The 23,581-nt window shown below is 42.4% G+C and overlaps 1 protein-coding gene across 2 annotated transcripts in view; it reads right to left on the bottom strand.

Moving 5' to 3' along the window:
- The window catches only part of JARID2 (jumonji and AT-rich interaction domain containing 2), a 159,699-nt gene that overhangs the window by 9,666 nt on the left and 126,452 nt on the right, over positions 1 to 23,581 (bottom strand). Inside the window, exons 9-16 of one of the 2 annotated variants that reach the window (XM_056521215.1) lie at positions 13,580 to 13,672; positions 11,761 to 11,879; positions 11,610 to 11,680; positions 10,210 to 10,324; positions 9,089 to 9,194; positions 6,511 to 6,693; positions 4,899 to 5,029; positions 3,479 to 3,662 (exon numbers count right to left, since the gene is read on the bottom strand). In XM_056521215.1, the coding sequence (XP_056377190.1) occupies positions 3,479 to 3,662; positions 4,899 to 5,029; positions 6,511 to 6,693; positions 9,089 to 9,194; positions 10,210 to 10,324; positions 11,610 to 11,680; positions 11,761 to 11,879; positions 13,580 to 13,672 (1,002 nt within the window). Of the gene's footprint in view, positions 1 to 3,478; positions 5,030 to 6,510; positions 6,694 to 9,088; positions 9,195 to 10,209; positions 10,325 to 11,609; positions 11,681 to 11,760; positions 11,880 to 13,579; positions 13,673 to 23,581 lie in introns of those variants that run through there. The other variant, XM_056521214.1, reaches the window with a different exon arrangement.

The raw sequence follows: 23,581 nt of genomic DNA, 5'->3' as shown, positions 1-23,581 counted from the left end.
CCGATGGCTGCCCGGGCTTGCTGGGAGTTGTAGTTTTGAAACCTCTGGAGGTCCGCATGTTGAAGGCCGCAGTGGTCTTCAACCTGCGGACCTCCGGAGGTTTCAAAACTACAACTCCCAGCAAGCCCGGACAGCCGATGGCTGCCCGGGCTTGCTGGGAGTTGTAGTTTTGAAACCTCTGGAGGTCCGCAGGTTGAAGACCACTGAGGGCGAATGATGAGAAGAGGATGATGAAGGGGGGTGGGGATGATGAAGGGGGGGGGGTGTGGGATGATTACAAGGGGATGATGAAGGGGGGATGTGTGGGATGATAAGGGGATGTGTGGGATGATTACAAGGGGATGATGAAGGTGGGATGTGTGGGATGATAAGGGGATGTGTGGGATGATGACAAGGGGATGATGAAGGGGGGATGTGTGGGATGATAAGGGGATGTGTGGGATGATGACAAGGGGATGATGAAGGGGGGATGTGTGGGATGATGACAAGGGGATGATGAAGGGGGGATGTGTGGGATAAGGGGATGTGTGGGATGATGACAAGGGGATGATGAAGGGGGGATGTGTGGGATGATAAGGGGATGATGAAGGGGGGATGTGTGGGATGATGACAAGGGGATGATGAGGATGTTAATGACGGGTCTGGATGATGACAGGGGGGGATGAGGTATTTCCCACCCTAGGCTTATACTCGAGTCAATAACTTTTCCTGGGATTTTGGGTTGAAATTAGGGGTCTCGGCTTATACTCGGGTCGGCTTATACTCGAGTATATACGGTATTTTGGAATTTTTTTGCGCATACCACGTTTTTATTTTTATTTACGCAGTTTCTGTTTTTTTTTAAATGGGAAATGGGGGGGGGGGGGGGTGATTCTTACTTTTATTAGGGAAGGGGTTAAATGATTTAACTTTTTTTTTCAAATTTTTTATTTTTTTTGCAATGTTATGGCCCCCTCTGGTGGCTATAGCACTGCACATACCGATTTTATACACAGATCACTGCCATGCATTAACATGGCATTGATCAGTGTTATCGGTGGTTGATTGCTCAAGCCTGGATTTCAGGCTTGGAGCAATGAATCGCCAATCGAACACTCCGGAGGTAGGTAACAGACCCTCCGCACACATTCTAGCTGATAGGGACATCGTGATTTCACCGCGATGGTCCCCATCAGCCCGACTGGGCTGCTGGGAGTGTATTTTTGTTACTTTAGGCTGTTTTTACACTATAAAATTCATTCGTTTTAAAGATCAGTTTGATGTTCCGTTATGAAAACCCTGAAAATAGGCCATTAAACGTCAATTAGAAAATCCCATACGTCCGTTCGAAAATCATTATAGTCTATGGTATTTTTACATTATCATTATAGTCTATGGTATTTTTACATTATCCGTTTTAATCCGTTATAGTCCGTTAGTAATAACGGACGTTATTTTGTGACGGGAGAATGAACGGAAGAAATAGTGCATGCACTATTTCTTCCGTTACTATCTTCCGTCACAAAATAACATCCGTTATGTTTCATAACGGAACATCAAACTTATCTTTAAAACGGATAAATTTTACAGTGTGAAAGCAGCGTCTAAAGGGTTAATGGCGCGTGGCACAACGATCGCTGTTAGCCGCTGTGACCAACCCGCTATGATGAGGGGTCACGGCGTGACCCTGCGTTATAAACCGGGACTGGGCGTAAAGGTCCTTAAGAGGTTAAAGGGAAACTGACAGCAAGATTACTTAAAGGGAACCAATCATAAGATTTTACCCTATATAACGCTTGGCAAAGCGTTATATAGGGTCAAATCTTTATTTTCACCATTCCCGGGGAAGGCTGCTGCCCCCAGGGATGGTGAAGATATGAAGTTATAAACTAGTCACCGCCGCAAGTAGTCACCTGGGCGGGGAGCTCTTCTTACCTATTCCCGTTCTTCGGCCGGGAGCGACGCCCCCTCCGCTTGATTGATGGGCCGCGTCATCGCTCTGCTCCGTCTGTTCAGTGAGCGGAACAATGACGCGTCCCATCAATCAAGCGGAGGGGGCGTCGTTCCCGGCCGAAGAACGGGAGTAGGTGAGAGGAGCTCCCCGCCCAGGTGACTACTTACGGCGGCGGCGGTGACTAGTTTATAACTTCATATCTTCACCATCCCTGGGGGCAGGAGCATCCCCCGGGGATGGTGAGGACAACAATTTTACCCTATATAACGCTTTGCCAAGCATTATATAGGGTAAAATCTGATGATTGGTTCCCTTTAAGAGGTTAAAGGGAAACTGACAGCAGGATTACCCACATTAATTGGAGCATACAGTTTTATAGTGTGGGTAATCCTGATCACATTGCTGTTTACCTTGTCCAAATGCGTGCAGCCATTCCAGAGATATTCTTATTGTTAATATGCAAATACTCCCTTGTGCGCAATGAAGGGGGCTTCGGGTCCTTGCGCAATGATCCTCCCGACCCAGCCGGCCATATAATCCACTCCCCCTTCATTAATATTCATATAAACTTCACTCATGTCAGCAGAGATGTAAGAGTCTATGCACCAGTGACAGCAGGGTTTAGTAGCCAGTTTGCATATCCCGCTCACTAACTATATCTGAAAGTCTGACACACTCAGGACCTGAGTGAAGAGGATATGAATAGTGATGATGGGGGAGTAGATAATTGGCTGGATGGGCCGGAATGATCATTGCTGAAGGACCCATCGCCCGTTTCCATTGCCATTTGCATATTAACAATGATAAGGATATCTCAGGAATGGGGGCATGCATTTGGACAATGTAAATAGCGTTTTAATCAGGATCACTGCACTATGAACCTGTATATTCATATTAGTGTGAGTGTTCTTGCTGTCTCGCTTTTCCTTGAAAATGGTACTGTATATAACAAATCTCAGTTGATGCACAAGTACTAAGGAATAATAATGCTTCTCCTTGCTGGTTAATGTCATCATGTGGATTTATATAGTATCAGCGCAGCACTGCAATACTGCTGACTACATGCCATTTAGGATTATACATACAGTGCCACCTTCATGTGCTGACACCGAACATTACAAAGTGAGCGGTGAGAACCACCCAGTAATGCATGAAGCTGATCAGGGAACGTAGAGGGTTGTTATACTGGATTTATCAATCAGAAGCCAAGACAAACGTGCTGGCAACATTAATAATGAAAGAAAATGGCAGCTCATGAACAGCAAAAGTCAGTTCTGACCAATATGTAAGCAACTAGGTATATATTTTATATATAATTCAGATCTAAAATGCATAAACTGTAAATTATAGCTAAAAAGATATTGAAAACTATGTCATAAGACAAATGCTAGCTGCAGCCAACCATGGTAATTCTCACCTTAGAAATAATTATATTATAAACATAATTATTGCATGTTTATAGAGAAACACACATTGAGAAGAGCCCTGACATTATACATTGAGAAAAGCCCTAACACCACCAATCCCAAATCTGATCTTGCTCACCATGGAAAGGTAACACAAATGCTGGCAAATCTGGCATCTTCTCTCGGATGTTTCAAACTGCAGCCACTTCCGATGCTTTTTCTTCCCATCCATCGATGAGTTGCTGGTGTCATGGCTTCCATAGCGTGCGGAGGATTGGAGGCCTGCCTCAAACAGTTCCCTTCTCTGCCTCAACTCTGTATCCCTGACCAACAAATAAGAAAGTCAAAACCTGCATCGTGCATCACTTAACTCTGATTACAGCAAGCTCTTCTGCAGCTCTGTAATGAGGGTGAAGTGACAATAAAACACTTGTTCACCTACAAAAGGAAAATCAGTGGTGAATTGTAAGATACATGGGAAACTGTAAAATAGTATCATAACACCACCTCTCCACAGTTAGAGAACATAGCAGTGATGTCAAAGATCCGCTCTGCACATAAACTGTGCAGCCCAAGTTTTATAGTCACTGCATATCCTGAATCCACTCATGGTTCAGATTATGCAATATAAGCTTTGTGGTCACGTGAAGGTGACGTTTAGGTTAAAATTAGATCTATTGATATAAACAGCTCCCCATGTGGACATTTCTGCAGCAAAAATAAACGTCAAATACTGAGTATAGTTACGCATATTGATCATCAACCACCACCTCTTGGAAAGACGCTACATAGTGGACAAAAAAAACAGCATTAAATAAGCAAGTCACCAAGTCACAGGCATAGCAAGGCTATAACGCGCCAGATTCATTTGCTGCTGCCTTTGTCATGTAAGTGTATCTGCTTGGCTTTAAAAAAAAAAATTAAAAATGAAAGCATCACAGAGCATGCGCAAAACTGCTCTTCACATGTGGAGTCTTGCCAGCTTTTGGTAAAAATAAAAAATAAAAGTGGTGAAGATGAATTTCTCTCTTCAAAGTTCAAGAACTGGTTTTCTTAACTTTGCCTCACGGTGTGAACGTGTATTAAGACAGTACACTAGAGTGGTCTGAACCCTACACTCATTAAAAAATGGGAAAATTGTGCAAAAAAAAGTACAGAAAGTCCTTTATGCTGCATATGGTTGGGAGTGTAAAAAGGAAAACTCCAGACAAAAAGTTACAGTTCACTGTTGAGTGGAGTTCACCAAGTCATCCCAGAATGCAAAATTTCACTTACCTGTGATAGTGATCATGAAACCCAGACCCTTCCAACAGTTTTTGAAGTCACTACTTCAGGAATTAAATAGGCATCACCAACGCCACCAAACAGGAAGAGAGACACCCAGCAATGGCCAAGTGGAGCCCAATGGATCACAGGCAAGCTGAACTTACATTTCACTAGATACAACTCAGTGAGCTTCACCCAAAGCTGTACATAAAGCTTTGGGTGGAGTTCCCATTTAAGTTATTCAGACTGTACAATGTAACGCCATCACATAATCCATACGTCTTTTATATTACCTGAGCTCTCCGAGCAGTGAAGAAATGATACTCAGAGTTGGGCTGTTCTCCTTTTTAGCTTCAGCTGTTGCAATCTGATACAATAATTTCTCCATAGAGAACGGCTTTGCTATGTGCCGACGTTTCATTTCCTGATTAAACAAAACAGGATTATACATACTAGTGCAAGTGGTTACACAAGCAAAAGTAACAGTTCTGCGATGCTGTTTTATATAACTATGACCAGCGTAAGGATTAATAAACATAAGGAATGATAAAAGCTTTCATATACATGCTGGTCGCCTGTTACCTAAATGCAAAATAACCAGCTTTTTATTTAATTTGGCTTTAAATGTTTCCCACTGAATGGATGAAGCTATGCTTATATATGGTGAAGGCAGCAGCAGCATGGACACATTGGGGGAGATTTATCAAAACCTGGCCAGAGGAAAAGTTGCTGAGTTGCCCATAGCAACCAATCAGATTTCTTCTTTCATTTTTCAGAGGCCTTTTCAAAAATGGAAGAAGAGATCTGATTGGTTGCTATGGGCAACTCAGCAACTTTTCCTCTGGCCAGGTTTTGATGACTCTCCCCCATTGAACTTACATTAGGGCTGTGACTATTATTTTCATATTCGATTAATTGGCAGATTACTGTTTTGATTAATCGACTAATCGGATAAAAATAACCAAAGTGCAGAAGAAGATAATTTGTGAGTTAGATTAGGGAGAGAGTTAATGAGAGGATCGGACTGAAGGTCTTCTATGTGTTTTAGATAAGGGATGAATTGTGTGTAAGAGAGGGTTTGTGGGGTCGGCTTGATACTGAGCTACACAGAGGCTGATATAAGGAGCTTTTTATTATATTTAAATACCTACAATAATTCTTTTAAATATAATTTTCTTATTTTTTCCTTGTAAGGGCTATATACCCCCTCCCTGTTTCTTACCTGTGGTCAGATAGGAGGAGCAGCACATTCCCTGGTTGTCCATCCTACGTGCCCCCAGCAGCCCATTTAGTGAAGAGGGGACTAGCATACACTATCTTTTACTTTCTGCATCTTCCCTCTGTAACTATTGTGAATCTGGCCTTTAGAACAAAGCCTGACAACCGGGGACTCACAACAGCTGCAGGAAGCAGAAGATGGGGTGTGCTGGGCCCCCTCTTCACTAAACAGGCTGTGGAGGACCACAGATGCATATATACAAAGTGATAATCGCTAAGTGTATGTGAACTTTAGAAATTGGCTGACCAACTAATCGACCAACCGATTTATCGATTACGAAAAAACTATTTTCATAATCGATTAGTTGTTTCAGCCCTACCTTACATCCTGCATGTTATATAGGACGGGACTAGTCCACTGGAGAATAAGGCTTAACTTTAACTAGAACCAGGTTGCAAAGTATCTTAAAGTAAATAAAGGAATGAATTTACAGACAAGCTTAGTGCAGCTATTTCAGCTCCAGGCATCCGATGGCATATGTAAAAATAGCCTTTTTCTGTCAAATGTATCTAGAGCTATTACGTTTTAAGGACTGTATTCACACTTTTTTTCATGTTATTTCAGGGAGATTGACATCACTAGATACTCACTATACATAATGATCTTCTATAAGTATTTGTGTGTACCTTGGCAGTTTTGAAGCCCATGCTTGTCCACTGGGTGGTAGCAAAGTGCACAGTTTCAGAAACACTGTAGCCACAGCACACTTTTGACACAAAGGATCCAGGGAAGCAGACAACAAACTGTCCACTCTGCTGTATAGTACGGTGCACCTTGATCCCCTCTTTGCACAGCACCTCTGGGGAGATCTTCAGCAGGGAGAAAAAAAATGTTAGCTGGACCAATCACATACAATCTTTGTAAAGTATGTATATATTCAGACTGCAGATACTGGGGCAGAAGAAATATGCAGAAACCATAAGAAAAAATAAAATGTTACTTGATGTCTGATAATGACAACCACACTTCCATATACTGATCAGAGAAAATGAAAATATATTAATGTTATGTACACATCTAACTGTAAAGGCCTTAAAAACTGTATTCTGGAAACTATCCACCAACTAGGCCTTGTTCAAATGACATCAATGATTCACAAGCTACTGGCAGAAAATGTCCGCAGCAAATCCGCACCGTTATGATGAGTTATGGATCTGCTAAGGATTTCACCTTCATCATTGATTTCAATAGGTAAAATCTGCTATATAAATTGACATGCTGCATATTTCTTTTTAATGACTTTTTAACATAAGATTCATAGATTGATGAAGACAAATTATTTTAATACAGGTTTTAATCAGACCAATTCTTTGCTGACGTACACATCAATTGGTTGGCAACTACTGGACTGTTGGCTGGAGCTGGTAAAGCCCTTTGGTGCACCCCCCCCCCCCCCCCCTCCACACACACACACACACACGCAGCCCCCTCTGCTGTGTGTAGATGAGACAGATGCTGGTACTGTAATATGCTTTGGAAATGTCTGCACAGAAAATCTGCAGCAAGTTTAGTGTGCATGTGCCCTTAGTGTCCACGTCTATAGAAAAACTTCTGACACGTTGCAGAGATGTGAAAAGTGTATATCAGTTGGGGTCTGAGTGTTCAAGCTCCCACCAACAATCATTAGGGCTCGTTCACACTGAGTAATTCAAGAGGAATTTACTCGAGTAATTCCTCTTGAATTCTCCGCTCCAAATTAATGCACATCTCCTCTGCCCATTGACTTTAATGTTTTTTCCGCTGTCCTGTTCACACTGCGGAAATTCTGCTAGCGGAATTCTGATGCTGAATTCCGTTCCGCTTGAAGAATGAGCATGTTCATTCATCAAGCGGAATCCGCTAGCAGAAATCAATGGTATAAAAAATTCCGCCCGACATAGTTTTCGCGTGGAATTCGCGCGGAAATGGCTGAAAAAACCTTCACTTCTTTCCCCCCCCCCCCCCCCCATTTCTGCGTGCAATTCCGTGCAAAATAAAATTCTTTTTTTCTGCCCGCAAATTACTCTTGATTTACTCAGTGTGAACATAGCCTTAGAATAAACAGGGAGAACAGTGTGCAGTGAGACAAAGATAACAGTGAGCAGAGGGGTAAAACGCATAACCATGTAGTTCTTCAAATAATGGGTGAAGGGGGCTTAAACACATGTCTCTTTAATGCCCAGACAGCTCCCAGAATACAGACTAATATGATTGTAAACAGATTCATGTACACAACAGGGGCCAAGTATGTCCATTAGTATTTTGTATGTTGGTATTCAAAAAAAATTATGAGTGACACTTCACTGTATGCCTATACATCTCCGTCTTTCGTCACAGATCTAGGTGAGGAGCTTTTCCCTGTGTATATGACAAATGGAGGGCCACCGCATAATGTGAATATAGCATAATATGTAAAGATGCCTTTAGGGTATGTTCACACATACGTACTTCGCAGCAGATTTTCTGCTGCTGATTTTCCTATTCATTGACTTCAATGGGTAGCAAAATCCACTGATGAAAATCTGCAACAGTAAAATGCACGTGTGCATATACCCTTAATGTATCAACATTGCTGCCATTAGTAAACAATCAACCACTGATGAGTTAATATTCCCTTTCAGATTTATTTGGCAGAAGTCATAAATTAGCCACATGTTTGTAAATAGATTTAGAGAGGTTTTCTGGGACTTAGGATAGATGGCTTGTACTTAGGATAGACCAGCATTATCCGATAGCTAGGGCCCAAAACCCAGCACCCCTTCCAATCAGCTGTTTGCCAGAGCTGTGGTACCCGCATACACAGTAACAAGGACTGGAAGCAGACCACTTCATACATTGTGTACGGGATGTGCTGAGTTACTGCAGCTCAGCTCCCAGTAAACTGAAAAGAAGGAGAGCTGCAGTAACTCAGCAGGCCAATACCCGTTGTACAGCGTGATCTGCTTCCTGCTATTCATCGTGTACATGCAGGAACCAAGCTTCTGGCCACCTGACTGGCAGGGGTGCTAGGTGTTGGCCCCCACAGATCAGATATTGATCACCTATCCTTAAGATTGACCACTGATGAAAATCCTTTTAATGTACTTGAGGACAAAGCAAGGTGTGTACATATGTCTTTTGGAATTGCTGAGTATAATATACCACATCTTATATTTATCTACAACCAAACAGCACAACATACAATGTACAGATTTCTATCCTCAGCAGCACCAAGCGTGGACTTACCATGACGTTACTTTCAAGCATCTGAAGACCAGGCGTACCATTGGCTTGAAGTAGAGTATGTACCACTTTGTCAAGTTTGCTCTCTTCCTCAGCAGGAATGCAATACCTGTATCACAACACATTGAATAAAGGTTATAGAAGTAAAGTGGAGTCCAATTCCGTAACAGAATGCCTTCATCTTTGTCTGTGCCAATATAATACAAAAACTCTAACTTGTCTATTTAGATATTTTAATGCCTAAGGGTATGCTGTTGGTCAGTGTGGCAACTATACTGTAACAAATGCAGGTAATAACATATTTAGGTAAGAAACAGTAATGTAGCTTAACAGCGTAAAGGTTTTTCAACCAGCAAAATGGTTTCTCACAAGTGAGAAAAAGTGATCATTTCTATAACTAAAAAGGTAACCAGAAAGCTATAAATAATCTACTACTCATCGTGCTTTCCTTCTATTGTAAGTTTACCTATACCCAGATGCTCTGAACACTCAGCACTTGTTCTCATGTTACAGATATATGAAACCTGACCTGACTGGACATGTTAGTGCACACATAGGACAGCTGCCAAAGAACACAACCTTTTCAGAGTAAATAATACAATGTTTATAATAGCAGAATGGTAGCAGAATCCCTGAGTAAACTCTACCCTGTGTTTAGTTAAATATGTCTGCATATACATATAGGCAGTGTTTGGTACAGTGCATAGTAAGAAATAAAAATTCACACAACGGTAAGAAAAACAGCCACAAAAACAGCAAAATGTCCTGGACTTAAGTACAATTTTTTATGGGTGAAAATACTTCATTTTCCAAGATTAGTGAATAAAGTGGTATGGTCCTATTACATTTAAGAGGCTATATATATTAGAAATAAAAGCATAAATAAACCACAAACTAAGAATGAAGCCACAGGAGTGGGCACAGGAGTGGGCACATACGGCCAAAACAGTGTGCTTATGCAGCAGCCAATTGGTGCACAAATTTGCTGGTAAATGATGCCGCCATTGGACAATACATGAGGGTGTGCTTTGAAATGCATGTAACCAACTGCGCATGTGGTTACCCTAAAGGTGCAAGACAAGTGTTTTGTTGGTGAATTACAGCATATAAACATCAACACTCACCAAACGCAATCAGCACCAGTGTGTAAGTAGTCAATGTAAGGAAGGTGATTTTGGTCTCGAGACCAGCATGAGGTAGAAAAAACCATGCCAATGTTAAGCCAAGGAATTGTAACTCCTGAAACAGGAAAATAAAGCATTACATTGACAGTAGGGGCCCATGCATTCTACGGAAATTCCATAATTGGGATTCTGCTGCTCTGTGCACACAGCGGATCCGGATTCTGCTGAAAGAATCAACATTGTTATTCTTTTTGGCGAAATCCGAAATCCGCCCGAAACTGCACGGCAGTCAATGGGATAGCACTTCATGTCCATGCAGACATTTAGTGCAGATTCAGGCGGAGGCTACTGCAAGCAGTACTCTGCCTGGAATAATTCAAGGCTGAATTTCCGTAGTGTGCATGGGCCCTAACAAGACACAATAAACGCATTGAAAAGGTAAAACATTAACATCAAAATAGCTACTGAGAAAAAATGACATTCGATCAACAGTCCATAATGCACAATGCCTGATATCCTACGGAATGATACCATATTTGTGTCCATCATTCTACGGCCTCAATTTATGCAAAGTGACTAAAAGATTCTAAGGCCTTACCTTACTAGAGTACCTGGAAGGCCTCCTAAATTACATGTGCAACTCTACTACAGAATCACTTCAAGTGCTGCCAGGAGAGCCTGAGAGGCATCTTCACTTCAGTTACTGAAGTTTGGAATGTGGTCATCATTTATTAAAAAATATGGCTATAATTTCTCTTAAATTAATACATAACGCATCAACTGTGTCAAGAGATGGTTGAAGGCTAGACAGTGGGCACAACATTGTCTCCACCTGCACAGCAGTAAATGGAACAAGGCCAGACCAGAAAACCTCTTATTTGGCACAAAAAATGATTGTGGCTTTAAGTATCTTGACTAAATTCTTTACAGTGGAACATCTTTTTAACCCCTTAACACACCATAATCTATATTCAAAGGGTTATCCCATTAAAAAAATGTTTTCAAATCAACTGGTGCCAGAAAGTTATAAACATTTGCAAATGACCGCCATATAAAAAACGTAAGCCTTCCAGTACTTATCAGCTGTTGTATGCCCCAGAAGAGGTCCTGCAGCACTTTCCAATCTGACATTTTATGGCTTTTACATAACTCCCCTCTAAGAACATTACATTTTACAGTATGTACAGTAATTCAGCACATCTAATGTTTATTACCGCAGTAATAATGTTAAAGTATGGTGAATACAGAATCAAATACACCATATATTACCAATAGATTCTTGCTTTATAAGTAACAATAACTACAAGATCTGAGGCTTGGAAAGGAACTTCATACAGTAAGTACAATCTGTGGATAAAAAACATACACCAGTTGTAAAATTCCTGATGTTAAAAACTTACCAGGCACAGCACCAAGGTGTCGCAGGATGGATCCCGAATTATTGGGAAGGACTGTGAGATTCCATCCATGCCTACAAAATATAAAAAGATGGCATTTGACTATCTGAACAGTTCATTGTGATAAAGGGTGAATACTTATTGACCTACTCACCTTGAAAAGGGCTCTGCTTTACCCACAGGAAATCCACTGCCATGAGTCTTTGTGCAAACCTTTCCACAATGCACAGCAACATGACAGGTCTTCTGCTCAACAACACGCCAATACTCTTGCTGAAATAAGGAGAGCAGTGTTGGTATACTATTAATACTGGGGTGTCTCATGTTACCAAGATATATATATATATAAAAAATTATATATATTCTGCTGATCATTACACTTATGGCAATACCAAATGTATATGTTTTTTGGGTTCTCTCTCTCTCTCTCTCTCTCTCTCTCCACACACACACACACACACACACACACACACACACACACACACACACACACACAGTGTCTCAGAGCCATTATTGCCATTTTTGTTTTTACAGTAAATCAGGCCACTGTTTTTGGTGCAAAAATGCGACAGGTTTTTCAGTTGCGGTATATCTACAGCGCATCTGCCCTGTGTGAATTTTCCCTAACAAAAACCTGCAGCGCTTCCGCAACACAACCAGGAAAACAATATAAAATCCACAGTTAGAGACTTGTGGAATTGTGTTGCGCTGTGTGATTGGAACACCCATTAGACATAAAAATACATTGCTCCATTAAATCCATAAGCTTTGGTTGTTTTAAGTAAACAGAAGGAATATTTACGCCAAGTTATCATAAGAAGCCTGATTATCCATAGTCTGAAATTGTTACTTTTTTTAAATCCAATGGTAAAACCAGACCACATAGCCGCCACTAATGCCAGAGCATACAATGTACAGACATGCACAATGAGAAATAATATAGACTGGAGCCTTTAAGGTTTATAGTGTCAGGTAACACTATAGGCACAATTGTAACTCTGCAATCATATCCCATCTGGAAGGAGCTGCAATGGAACACAATGAAAGGTGTCGGGCCCTCACCAAACTCCTACAAACTGCAACTGCGCCCCTTGTATTAAGTTTCCCAATATATATTCTAGTACAGCTCAAAATCATCATTTGTTATTTATAGTCAAATTATATTAAAAACTTCAGTCTGTCACTGGTGCATTAGGGCACAATGGCAAGAACATAATAATATGCAGCTTGCTCTGTGAAATGTCCTAAAATGACCTCCAACATAATGCGGGTGCTGTCAGGGCTCCTTCACATTTCACAATCCCATTTCAGAGGACTAGATTTATTTTGTCCTGGAAGCTTTAGACAGCCCAACAAGAGCATAAATATCATGTACACCAAAGATTATTGCTAGCAGCTGCTCTCGATTCCGCATGAAACAAAGTGGTATTATACAGGTCAGATACAACATGAATATTCCATATGGACTGTGATACCGTCATCAGTCTAACTACCTCTGGGAAATCCTCAATAGTTTTCAAATTATACAGCAAAACAGACACTGTTACAAATCACTGAAAGACAGAAAAAAAAAAAGTCTTCGGCCAACCATGTAGTCGCTCAGAGCTGAAAAGAGACAAAGACAGACATTCTTTTCCTAATACCACTTCATTCTCGACAAGTGACAATGGTCAGACCCAAGTCGATCCCACATAGAAGGCATATTTTAGTCCCATCCAATCAGTAGCTCTCCGGAGACATTCCCTTTCAGTGTAGCATATCTGACTTCTTAATATCTGCACCAGCCTGTGTCGTAAAGCTGAAGATGGGAAAGTATATGGCGGGTAGATGAACATCATTTTATGCATACAGCATGTGGGATTTTATTGGTAGCTTCTTTACAGTCACACCTGAGGTGATGGCTGTTTCATCCCTGCCTGAATACTACCCATTAGTTCACTGGGCACTACAAGCGTGTACCATTGTTTGCTCACCTCAACCTCTGCTACTGTTGGCTCTTTGTTGAAGCACATGTTCATGACGTTCCTTGCTGTCCGGAAGAAGGTGGTAAGCGACATGGACCTCCCCTGTAACCGTAAAAATTGAATGAGCTGAGCATATACAAAAGATAAAGTGGGGAAAAAAACAATATCTACCACTTGTGTGTGTGCAAATGTCAGATTCGGCTTGAGCAAAGTGTAAATGAGCAGTTTCTTACAACCATGACATACACAAATTTCAGCCAATAGTGGCTGAAAACAACCAAACAACCAACCTACTATTTCATATCACCTTTAGATAGACAGGCACATTATGTTTAAATGGAGATTGGCCAAAAGAGTAATTTTGGCTGACTTTCAATAGCCAATTTTAGTCCATTCCAAATACATGCTTGGGTGCACAATACAGTAACACTTATCAACTGACAGAATTACAATATTTTAGTAGGCCATTATTTGTCATCTAACTGTATAGGCAGAACACAAAATGCTAACTCCAAACTTCCATTAATTTGCAATTAACAATAAAATAGGATAAATAGTTATTAGACTTGTTGCCTTATTTACTTTCTATTTTTGCAGTATTTCTGTATAAGCAATGTGAATGGAATATTACAACTCCATTGTAGGAAGCAAAGAAAACAGGATACAAAATCACCACACCTCAAATGAACATAAACTTGGCAAAGGAACACAATGGAACAAAGGGAGTATGAATGTGTGCTGCAAACTGTCTTTACAACTCTACGTTTCAGCATTCAGGAAACAAAACATATGGGGAGATTTACCTAGAGGAAAAAATGGTAATCTCCTCAATCAGATTGCTTCTTTTATTTTCAAAAATAAAAGAAGCGATTTGATTGGTTGCTATGGGCAACTGGTCAACTTTTGACAGGCTTTGATAAATCTCCCCCATTGTGCCACTTGGAGGGTCACATCAATTCTACTACCAAAATCGGAGCACTTTGGGGGAGATATATCAAAATCTGTGCAGAGAAAAAGTTGCCCATAGCAACCAATCAGATCCCTTTAATTTTTGACAAGGCCTCTGCAAAATAGAAGAAGCAATCTGATTGGTTACTATTGGGAACTGGGCAACTTTTCCACTGCACGGGTTTTGATAAATCTCCCCCTTAGTGTTGTCTGCAAATGCAGATTACATTAAAGGGGATGTGTGTTCAGTTAAAAATACAATTAAATTACATAAATAAAATTACAGTTTAGATGTTTTTGTAGCCTCAGATAAAACCACTATTTTGTTGCTTCTCTATTTCTGACATATTTGGATTTTCAAGTCTGGTTGACTATCTGCACCTTTTCCTCGTCAAGCGGGCATGAATGTTCATTAAAAAAAAAATGTAAATGCAAGGCCAAAAGGCCTGATACCAACAAGATTTATATTTTATTGGTACAACCCCCCACCCCCCCAGCACCTCTAGCCTGATACAGGGCCCCCTTCCAGCTTCACACTCACACCTCCCCGCCTTATATTTACACTTCCCTGCGCATACCCATTCACAAAGCTTAGCATTTAGATCAGTTTTTAACAAAATTTTTCAATAGTTTGACTATTCAGGAAAAGTGCAGATAGTCAACCAAATCTGAAAATCCTTATCTCTCAGGAACAGGGGAGATTTTTTTTCTGTACTCACTGTAAAATCTCTTTCTCGTTGCCTTCATTGGGGGGACACCTTACTGATGTGTATATGCTCTTGCCAATAGGAGGCGCTGACACTAGGAAAAAAAAAGTCGGCTCCTCCCTGGCAGGATATACCCACCCACCTGCAGTGAGGTAATCAGTTTGGTCACATAGCAGTAGGAGAAGCCAATAAAGACATATGTCCGAAGGACCCTAGAAAGGAATTCCAGACAAAAACAAACAAACAAAAAAAACAACAAGAGCCAGAAAAAACTATCCGGAAAGAAGATGAAGGCTGGGTGCAGTGCCCCCCAACAAAGGCTACGAGAAAGAGATTTTACGGTGAGTACAAAAATAAAAATCTCCTTTTCTCGGTCGCTCTTCATTGGGGGACACCTTACTTATGGGACGTACCAAAGCAGTCCCCTAGGGTGGGAAAAAACCCAAACAACAGTTAAAAGGGAATCAGTTCAGAGACCAAACTCACTCGACAGTAAGGCCTGCGGAAGAGATCCTGGCAGAGCCAACCGAGGCCCACAAACTGCGCTCCCTGAAGGACCCCCGTCCATAGAGATGGACTAGGACGCCAAGAAGAGACAGTCCTATGTAGAGACTCCAAGCCTACGGTTTATATAGGATAGCGACAGAAAAAAAAAGGGCTTGACCGGAAACCAGAGGGGCCGGAACCATCCCGGGAGGAGATAGGAAATCAACTCCATGGAACATAGAACCAGACAGAGGGCTGGTCTGGCAGGAAAACAGAAAAAGGAAAGAGGCCCAACAAGGGGAACCCCATCCAGAGTCAACCGAGGCAAGAGAACATGGCGGAAAAAGACACCAGGGAGAGCAGCGTACGCCTGAGCAGAAGGAGAGTACAGGAGGTGGAGAACAGAAAAATACTGGAAAAAAGAAAGAAAGATGAGGACAGGCTCTGGAGAGGCCTGTTGCATAAAAGCGATGACCGGAACAGTTGCCGACCAAAAATCCCCTGTTCCAAGGGCCCGCCGCGAATACGTGGGAGCTCAAGTAGCGTAACCTGGTTGACTGGAACGCCCACCGCCTTGGAAGTACATGGGCCCCAAAGGAGGTGACCGAAGTAATAAGGCCAAAAAAAGGAACTGAATGCCGTGAAAAGGAGCATCCCGGAACACCGGAGCGACCATAAGAGAACTGGAGGTACTCGGGTCACCAGGAAGACGTGCATGTAAGAATGAACTGCCAAATGGAGCATCCCGGGAAACACTGGAGCAGCCAACATGGGGAATGGATGGGTGACCGGACATATACTTATGGAACGCTTCACAAAGTTGCATGTGATCCTAGTGCAGGCGCCATGCAATTTGCACAGTATCATACCAATATGTCTGTTAATTTATAATATTAATAAAATTATTAATATATTTATTTAATGGTGTATGGTATATGTGCTGCCAAAGCCAGCACCATAAAAAATGTAACTGATAAACTGACATAACAGATACTACATTTGATCCGCCACAAGGCACAGGATCTGGGTGGAAAACACATAGAAAACTACCGTTGGCCACTAGAGGGGGCAGTGCTGTACTTGTACACCAATACACCTTACAGCCACTGGAGGGCGCAGAGCGCACACGAGAAGCTGTCTTTTTATTTTTTTACTCCTTAACGACCTTGGACGTAAATGTACGTCCTGGTGCGGCGGTACTTAGCGCACCAGGACGTACATTTACGTCCTGTGTATGACCGCGAGCAATGGAGCGGTGCTCTCGTCATACACAGCAGGTTCAGGCTGCTAGCAGCAGCCGGGGACCCGCCGGTATTGTCCGACATCCGCGATCCCGCGGATGTCCATCATTAACCTTTCAGATGCCATGATCAGTACAGATCACGGCATCTGCGGCAGTGCGCATGTTAAAATAGATTATCGGATCGCCCGCAGCGCTGCCGCAGGGATCGATCCGATCATCTGTAATGGCTGGCAGAGGTCCCCTCACCTGCCTCCGTCCGTCTCCTGCTCTGGTCTGAGATCGAGCAGAAGATCACCGATAATACTGATCAGTGCTAGGTCCTATGCATAGCACTGAACAGTATTATCAATCAAATGATTGCTATAAATAGTCCCCTATGGGGACATAAAAAGTGTAAAGAAAAAAAAAAAAAGTAGAAAAATGTAAAAATAAAAAAAAAATCTGAAAAATTGCCTCCCCCAATTAAAACTGAAAACTGTCAGTTTTTCTCATTTTACCCCCACAAAGCGTAATTTTTTTTTATAAACATATTTGGTTTCGCCGCGTGCGTAAATGTCCAAACTATCAAAATATAATGTTAATGATCCCGTACATTAGCGGTACAAAAATATGAAAGTATCTAGCCATGGGTATCATTTTAATCGTATTGACCCACAGAATAAAGAACACATCATTTTTACTGTTAAGTGTACAGTGGGAAAACAAAATCCTCCAAAATGTGCAAAATTGTTGTTTTCATTAAAATTTCCTTCCTAAAAAAATAATTTTTTGGGTTCGCCGTACATTTTATGGTAAAATGAGAGGTTTCATTGCAAAGTACAATTGGTCACGCAAAAATGGGTCTGTAGATGGAAATATAAAAGAGTTATGGATTTTAGAAGGAGAGGAGGAAAAAACAAAAATGCTAAAATAAGATTGATGTGGTCCTTAAAGGGGTACTCCGGAGGAAAAAGTTTTTTTTTTTTTTAAATGAGCTGGTGCCAGAAAGTTAAACAGATTTGTGAATTAATTCTAATAAAAAATCTTAATCCTTTTGGTACTTTTTAGCAGCTGTATCCTACAGAGGAAAAAGTTAATTTTTTTTTTTATTTCTTTTTTTGTCTAGTCCACAGTGCTCTCTGCTGACACCGCTGTCCATGTCAGGAACTGTCTGGTACAGGAGAGGTTTGCAGTGGGGATTTTCTCCTGCTCTGGACAGTTCAGGTGTCAGCAGAGAGCACTGTGGACAAGACAAAAAAGACATTCAAAAAGAAAATTTCCTCTGTAGGATACAGGTGCTAAAAAGTACTGGAAGGATTGAGATTTTTTAATAGAAGTCATTTACAAATCTGTTTAACTTTCTGGCACAAGTTCATTTAAAAAATAAAATAAAATTATAATTCCACCGGAGTACCCCTTTAACCCCTTAAGGACCCAGCCAATTTTCACTGTAGGACACGGCCATTTTTTGCACATCTGACCACTGTCACTTTAAACATTAATAACTCTGGGATGCTTTTACCTTTCATTCTGATTCCGAGATTGTTTTTTCGTGACATATTCTACTTTATGTTAGTGGTAGCATTTTGTCGATATTTGCATCATTTCTTGGTGAAAAATTCCAAAATTTGATGAAAAAAATTGAAAATTTAGCATTTATTTTTTTTTTTTACTTTGAAGCGCTCTGCTTATAAGGAAAATGAATATTCCAAATAAATTATATTGATATTGATTCACATATACAACATGTCTACTTTAGGTTTCCATCATAAAGTTGACATGTGTTTACTTTTGGAAGACATCAGAGGGCTTCAAAGTATAGCAGCAATTTTCCCATTTTTCACAAAATTTTCAAAATCAAAATTTTTCAGGGACCAGTTCTGTTTTGAAGTGGATTTGAAGGGCCTTCTTATTAGAAATACCCCATAAATGACCCCATTATAAAAACTGCACCCCTCAAAGTATTCAAAATGACATTCAAAAGGTTTGTTAACCATTTAGGAGTTTCACAGGAATAGCAGCAAATTGAAGGAGAAAATTCAAAATCTTCATTTTTTACACTCGCATGTTCTTGTAGACCCAGTTATTGAATTTTTACCAGGGGTAAAAGGAGAGAAATCTTCCTAAAATGTGTAACCCAATTTCTCTCGAGTAAGAAAGTACCTCATATGTGTATGTCAAGTGTTCGGCGGGCGCAGTAGAGGGCTCAAAAGGGAAGGAGCGACAGTGGGATTTTGGAGAGTGAGTTTTTCTGAAATGGTTTTTGGGGGGCATGTAACATTTCGGAAGCCCCTATGGTGCCAGAACAGCAAAAAAAACAAACAAACACATGGCATACTATTTTGGAAACTACACCCCTCAAGGCACGTAACAAGGGGTCCAGTGAGCCTTAACACCCCATAGGTGTTTGACGACTTTTCGTTAAAGTTGGATGTGAAAATGTTTTTTTGTTTTTTTTCCACTAAAATGCTAGTTTTCCCTCAAATTTTTAATTTTTACAAGGGGTAATAGGACAAAATGCCCCACAAAATTTTAAACCCCATCTCTTCCGAGTATGGAAATACCCCATGTGTGGACGTCAAGTGCTCTGCTGGTGCACTACAATGCTCAGAAGAGAAGGAGCGCCATTGAGCTTTTGGGAAAAACATTTTTGGAATGGAAGTCAGGGACCATGTGCGTTTACAAAGCCCCCCGTGGTGCCAGAACAGTGGACCCCCCCCCCCACATGTGACCCTATTTTGGAAACTACACCCCTCACAGAATTTAATAAGGGGTGCAGTGAGTATTTACACCTCACTGGCGTTTGACAGATCTTTGGAACAGTGGGCTGTGCAAATGAAAAATTACATTTTTCATTTTCACGGACCACTGTTCCAAAAATCTGCCAGACCCCTGTGGGGCGTAAATGCTCACTGTACCCCTTATTACATTACGTGAGGGGTGTAGTTTCCAAAATGGGGTCACATGTGGGTATTTATTTTTTTGCGTTTATGTCAGAACCGCTGTAAAATCGGCCACCCCCTTTGCAAATCACCAATTTAGGCCTCAAATGTACATAGTGCGCTCTCACTCCTGAGCCTTGTTGTGCGCCCGCAGAGCATTTTACGCCCACATATGGGGTATTTCTGTACTCAGGAGAAATTGCGTTACAAATTTTGGGGGTCTCTTTTTCCTTTTATCGCTTGTGAAAATAAAAAGTATGGGGCAACACCAGCATGTTAGTGTAAATTTTTTTATTTTTTTACACTAACAAGCTGGTGTAGACCCCAACTTTTCCTTTTCATAAGGGGTAAAAGGAGAAATTTTGTAAGTGCAATTTCTCCCGAGTACAGAGATACCCCATATGTGGCCCTAAACTGTTTCCTTGAAATACGACAGGGCTCCGAAGTGAGAGAGCTCCATGCGCATTTGAGGACTTAATTAGGGATTGCATAGGGGTATTCTACGCCAGTGATTCCCAAACAGCATGCCTCCAGCTGTTGCTAAATTCCCAGCATGCCTAGACAGTCAGTGGCTGTCCGGAAATGCTGGGAGTTGTTTTGCACCAGCTGGAGGCTCCGTTTTGGAAACACTGCCATACAATACGTTTTTCATTTTTATTGGGGGGGGGGGGGGGGGGCAGTGTAAGGGGTTGTATATGTAGTGTTTTACCCTTTACTATGTGTTAGTGTAGTGTTTTTAGGGTACATTCGCACTGGCGTGTTGCGGTGAGTTTCCTGCTAGGAGTTTGCGCTGCGGTGAAAAATTTGCCACAGCCCAAACTTGAAGCAGGAAACTTACTGTAAGCCTGCCCGTGTGAATGTACCCTGTACGTTCACATGGGGGGGGGGGGGGGGGGGCAAACCTCCAGCTGTTTCAAAACTACAACTCCCAGCATGTACTGACATACCGTGCATGCTGGGAGTTGTACTTTTGCAACAGCTGGAGACACACTGGTTGGAAAACCTTCAGTTAGGTTCTCCAGGGAGTTGTTGCAAAACTACAACTCCCAGCATGTACTGATCGCCGAAGGGCATGCTGGGAGATGTAGTTATGCAATAGATGGAGGTACGCAACTACAACTCCCAGTATGCTGAGACAGCTTATTGCTGTTTGGACATGCTGGGATTTGCAGTTTTGCAACATCCGGAGGGCTACAGTTTTAGAGAACACTGCAAGGTGATCTCCAAACTGTGGTCCTCCAGCTGTTGCAAAACTATAAATTCCAGCATGCCCTGACAACAAACAGTTGTTTGGGAATGCTAGGAGTTGTAGTTTTGCAAGATCTGGAGGGCTCCCGCTTAGGGACCACTATATAGTGGTCTCAAACTGTAGCCCTCCAGCTGTTGCAAAACTACAACTCCCAGCATGCCCAAACAGCTGTCTGGGCATGCTGGGAGTTGTAGTTTTGCAACATCTGGAGGGCTACAGTTTGAGACCACTGTATAATGGTCTCAAACTGTACCCTCCAGATGTTGCTAGACAACTGACCGGCTTCCGTCAGATCCAGCCGCACGTCATCGCCGCCCGCCGATCTCCGTCGCCCGCCCGGATCGGTAAGTGGATCTTCGGCGCCGTTCCCCGTCGTTTCCCCATCCTGCCCGGCCTATTGTGGGTGGGCAGGACGGGGAAAACGAAAGTTAACCCCCCCGCCCCCGATCTGCTATTGGTGGTCGCGTCTAGACCACCAATAGCAGGGATAGGAGGGGTGGCACCCCTGCCACCTCACTCCTATGCCTTCAGGGGGATCGTGGGTGTCTTAGACAACCGCGATCCCCTTTATATTCCGGGTCACCGGGTCACTATAGACCCGTAATGACCCGGAATCGCGCAAATCGCAAGTGTGAATTCACTTGCGATTTGCCGCGATTGCAGACATGGGCGGGTCTGATGACCCCCCTGGGCGTTTGCACGGGATGCCTGCTGAATGATTTTGGCAGGCATCCCGGTCCGATCCCCCCCCCCCGATGCGCGGCGGGGGCCGGAATTCTCCGTGACGTACGCGTACGTCAAGGGTCCTTAAGTACCTGGGTGTCATGACGTACGCGTACGTCAAGGGTCCTTAAGGGGTTAAGGACGCAGCACATTTGGGTCTTAAGGACGCAGACAATTTTATTTTTAAGTTTTCGTTTTTTCCTCCCCGCCTTCAAAAAATCATAACTCTTATATTTTCATCCGCAGACTAGTATGAGGGCTTGTTTTTTGCGCGACCAGTTGTCCGTTGTAAAGCCATCACTCACTTTACCATAAAATATATGGCACAACCAAAAAAATACTATTTGTGTGGGAAATTAAAAAGAAAACAGCAATTTTGCTAATTTTGGAAGGTTTCGTTTTCACACCGTACAATTTATGGTAAAAATGACATGTGTTATTTATTCGTTGGGTCAATACGATTTAACGTACTTTTCTATTACTGTTGCGCTTAAAAAAAACCACAAACTTTTTAACCAAATTAGTGCGTTTAAAATCCCCCTATTTTGAAGACCTATAACTTTTTCATTTTTCCGTATAAGCGACGGTATGAGGGCTCATTTTTTGGACCGTGATCTGTACTTTTTAGTGATACCATATTTGCTTATGTAAAACTTTTAATACATTTTTTATTAATTTTTTTTGGGAATAAAATGTTATAAAAAAGCAGCTATTTTCAGCTATAGTTCAGATATTTACGCACGCGGCAATACCAAATATGTATATAAAATTTTTTTTTTTTTTACACTTTTTGGGGGTGAAATAGGGAAAATGGGACAATTTACGTTTTTATTGGGGGAGGGGTTTTTTCTAATTTTAAAATGGGCTTGGTCCTTAAGGGGTTAACAAAGTGAAACAGAAACCCAGGAGGGGTGGAGAGCAGCGGTATCGGCCGATCAGCGCGGGAGAAAAAGAGCGCGCTGTTCACGCTCAAAAAAGGAGTAAGTTAACCCTTTGAGCATGCCTGACGGGGGGAGGAAAGGAAGGACGGGAAAGACGCCGCAGTAATTGCGCCGCAGCCGAGGGCATGATAATAAAAGCCCAATGGCTGTGGCACAGGGATAAATAAAGCCAGGGACTATTAGAAAGATAGATGCGGCATCCAGTGACCGCTGCAGAGCGAAGGCCACATCAGGACTAGGCCGGAAGAAGAAATGTGGCACGGCCGGTCCCGTCCCCCCCCTGCTGCACTGCCTGGCCGCATGAGCAGAGACCTGCTAGCCAAGAAGGGCCTGGCCAGAGGGAAAGAAAACATGGCCAGCTTGCAGAGCCTGGTGCAGACAGCAAGGCTAGGGGGCACCCACATGGGGAAAGGGGGGAAACAGACCACGGGACCGTCCACTAAAGGTATAGTGCCGCCGGCAACCCGGAGGCCATGGGAGTTCCAGCCCAGCACAGCCACGTGTAATGGCGGCTGAGGACCTGGGCACATGAGAGAAAGGGGACCAATGGATGAGCAAGAGGGAGGGAGAGGGGGAAGGGGGTTTGTAGTACATAGTCACCCACGGCTCCATCTTCTTATACTCCCCAAGAAGTCTTCAACCAGCTTATGCCCACGCTGCATCATACCAGGCTAAGATAGCGGGGCGAGCAGGGGCAGTGGAGGACCCGGACCCAGGGTAAAACCTCCAGGCGCTGGCTGTTGGCGAGAAGGGGTTAACAGTACACACTCTGTGTCTGTGCCCCTTTGTAGCA

The sequence above is a fragment of the Hyla sarda genome, chromosome 5, assembly GCF_029499605.1.
Source record: "Hyla sarda isolate aHylSar1 chromosome 5, aHylSar1.hap1, whole genome shotgun sequence".
In the NCBI taxonomy this organism is placed as follows: Eukaryota; Metazoa; Chordata; class Amphibia; order Anura; family Hylidae; genus Hyla; species Hyla sarda.
This window is presented reverse-complemented; position numbering and strand designations above follow the sequence as displayed.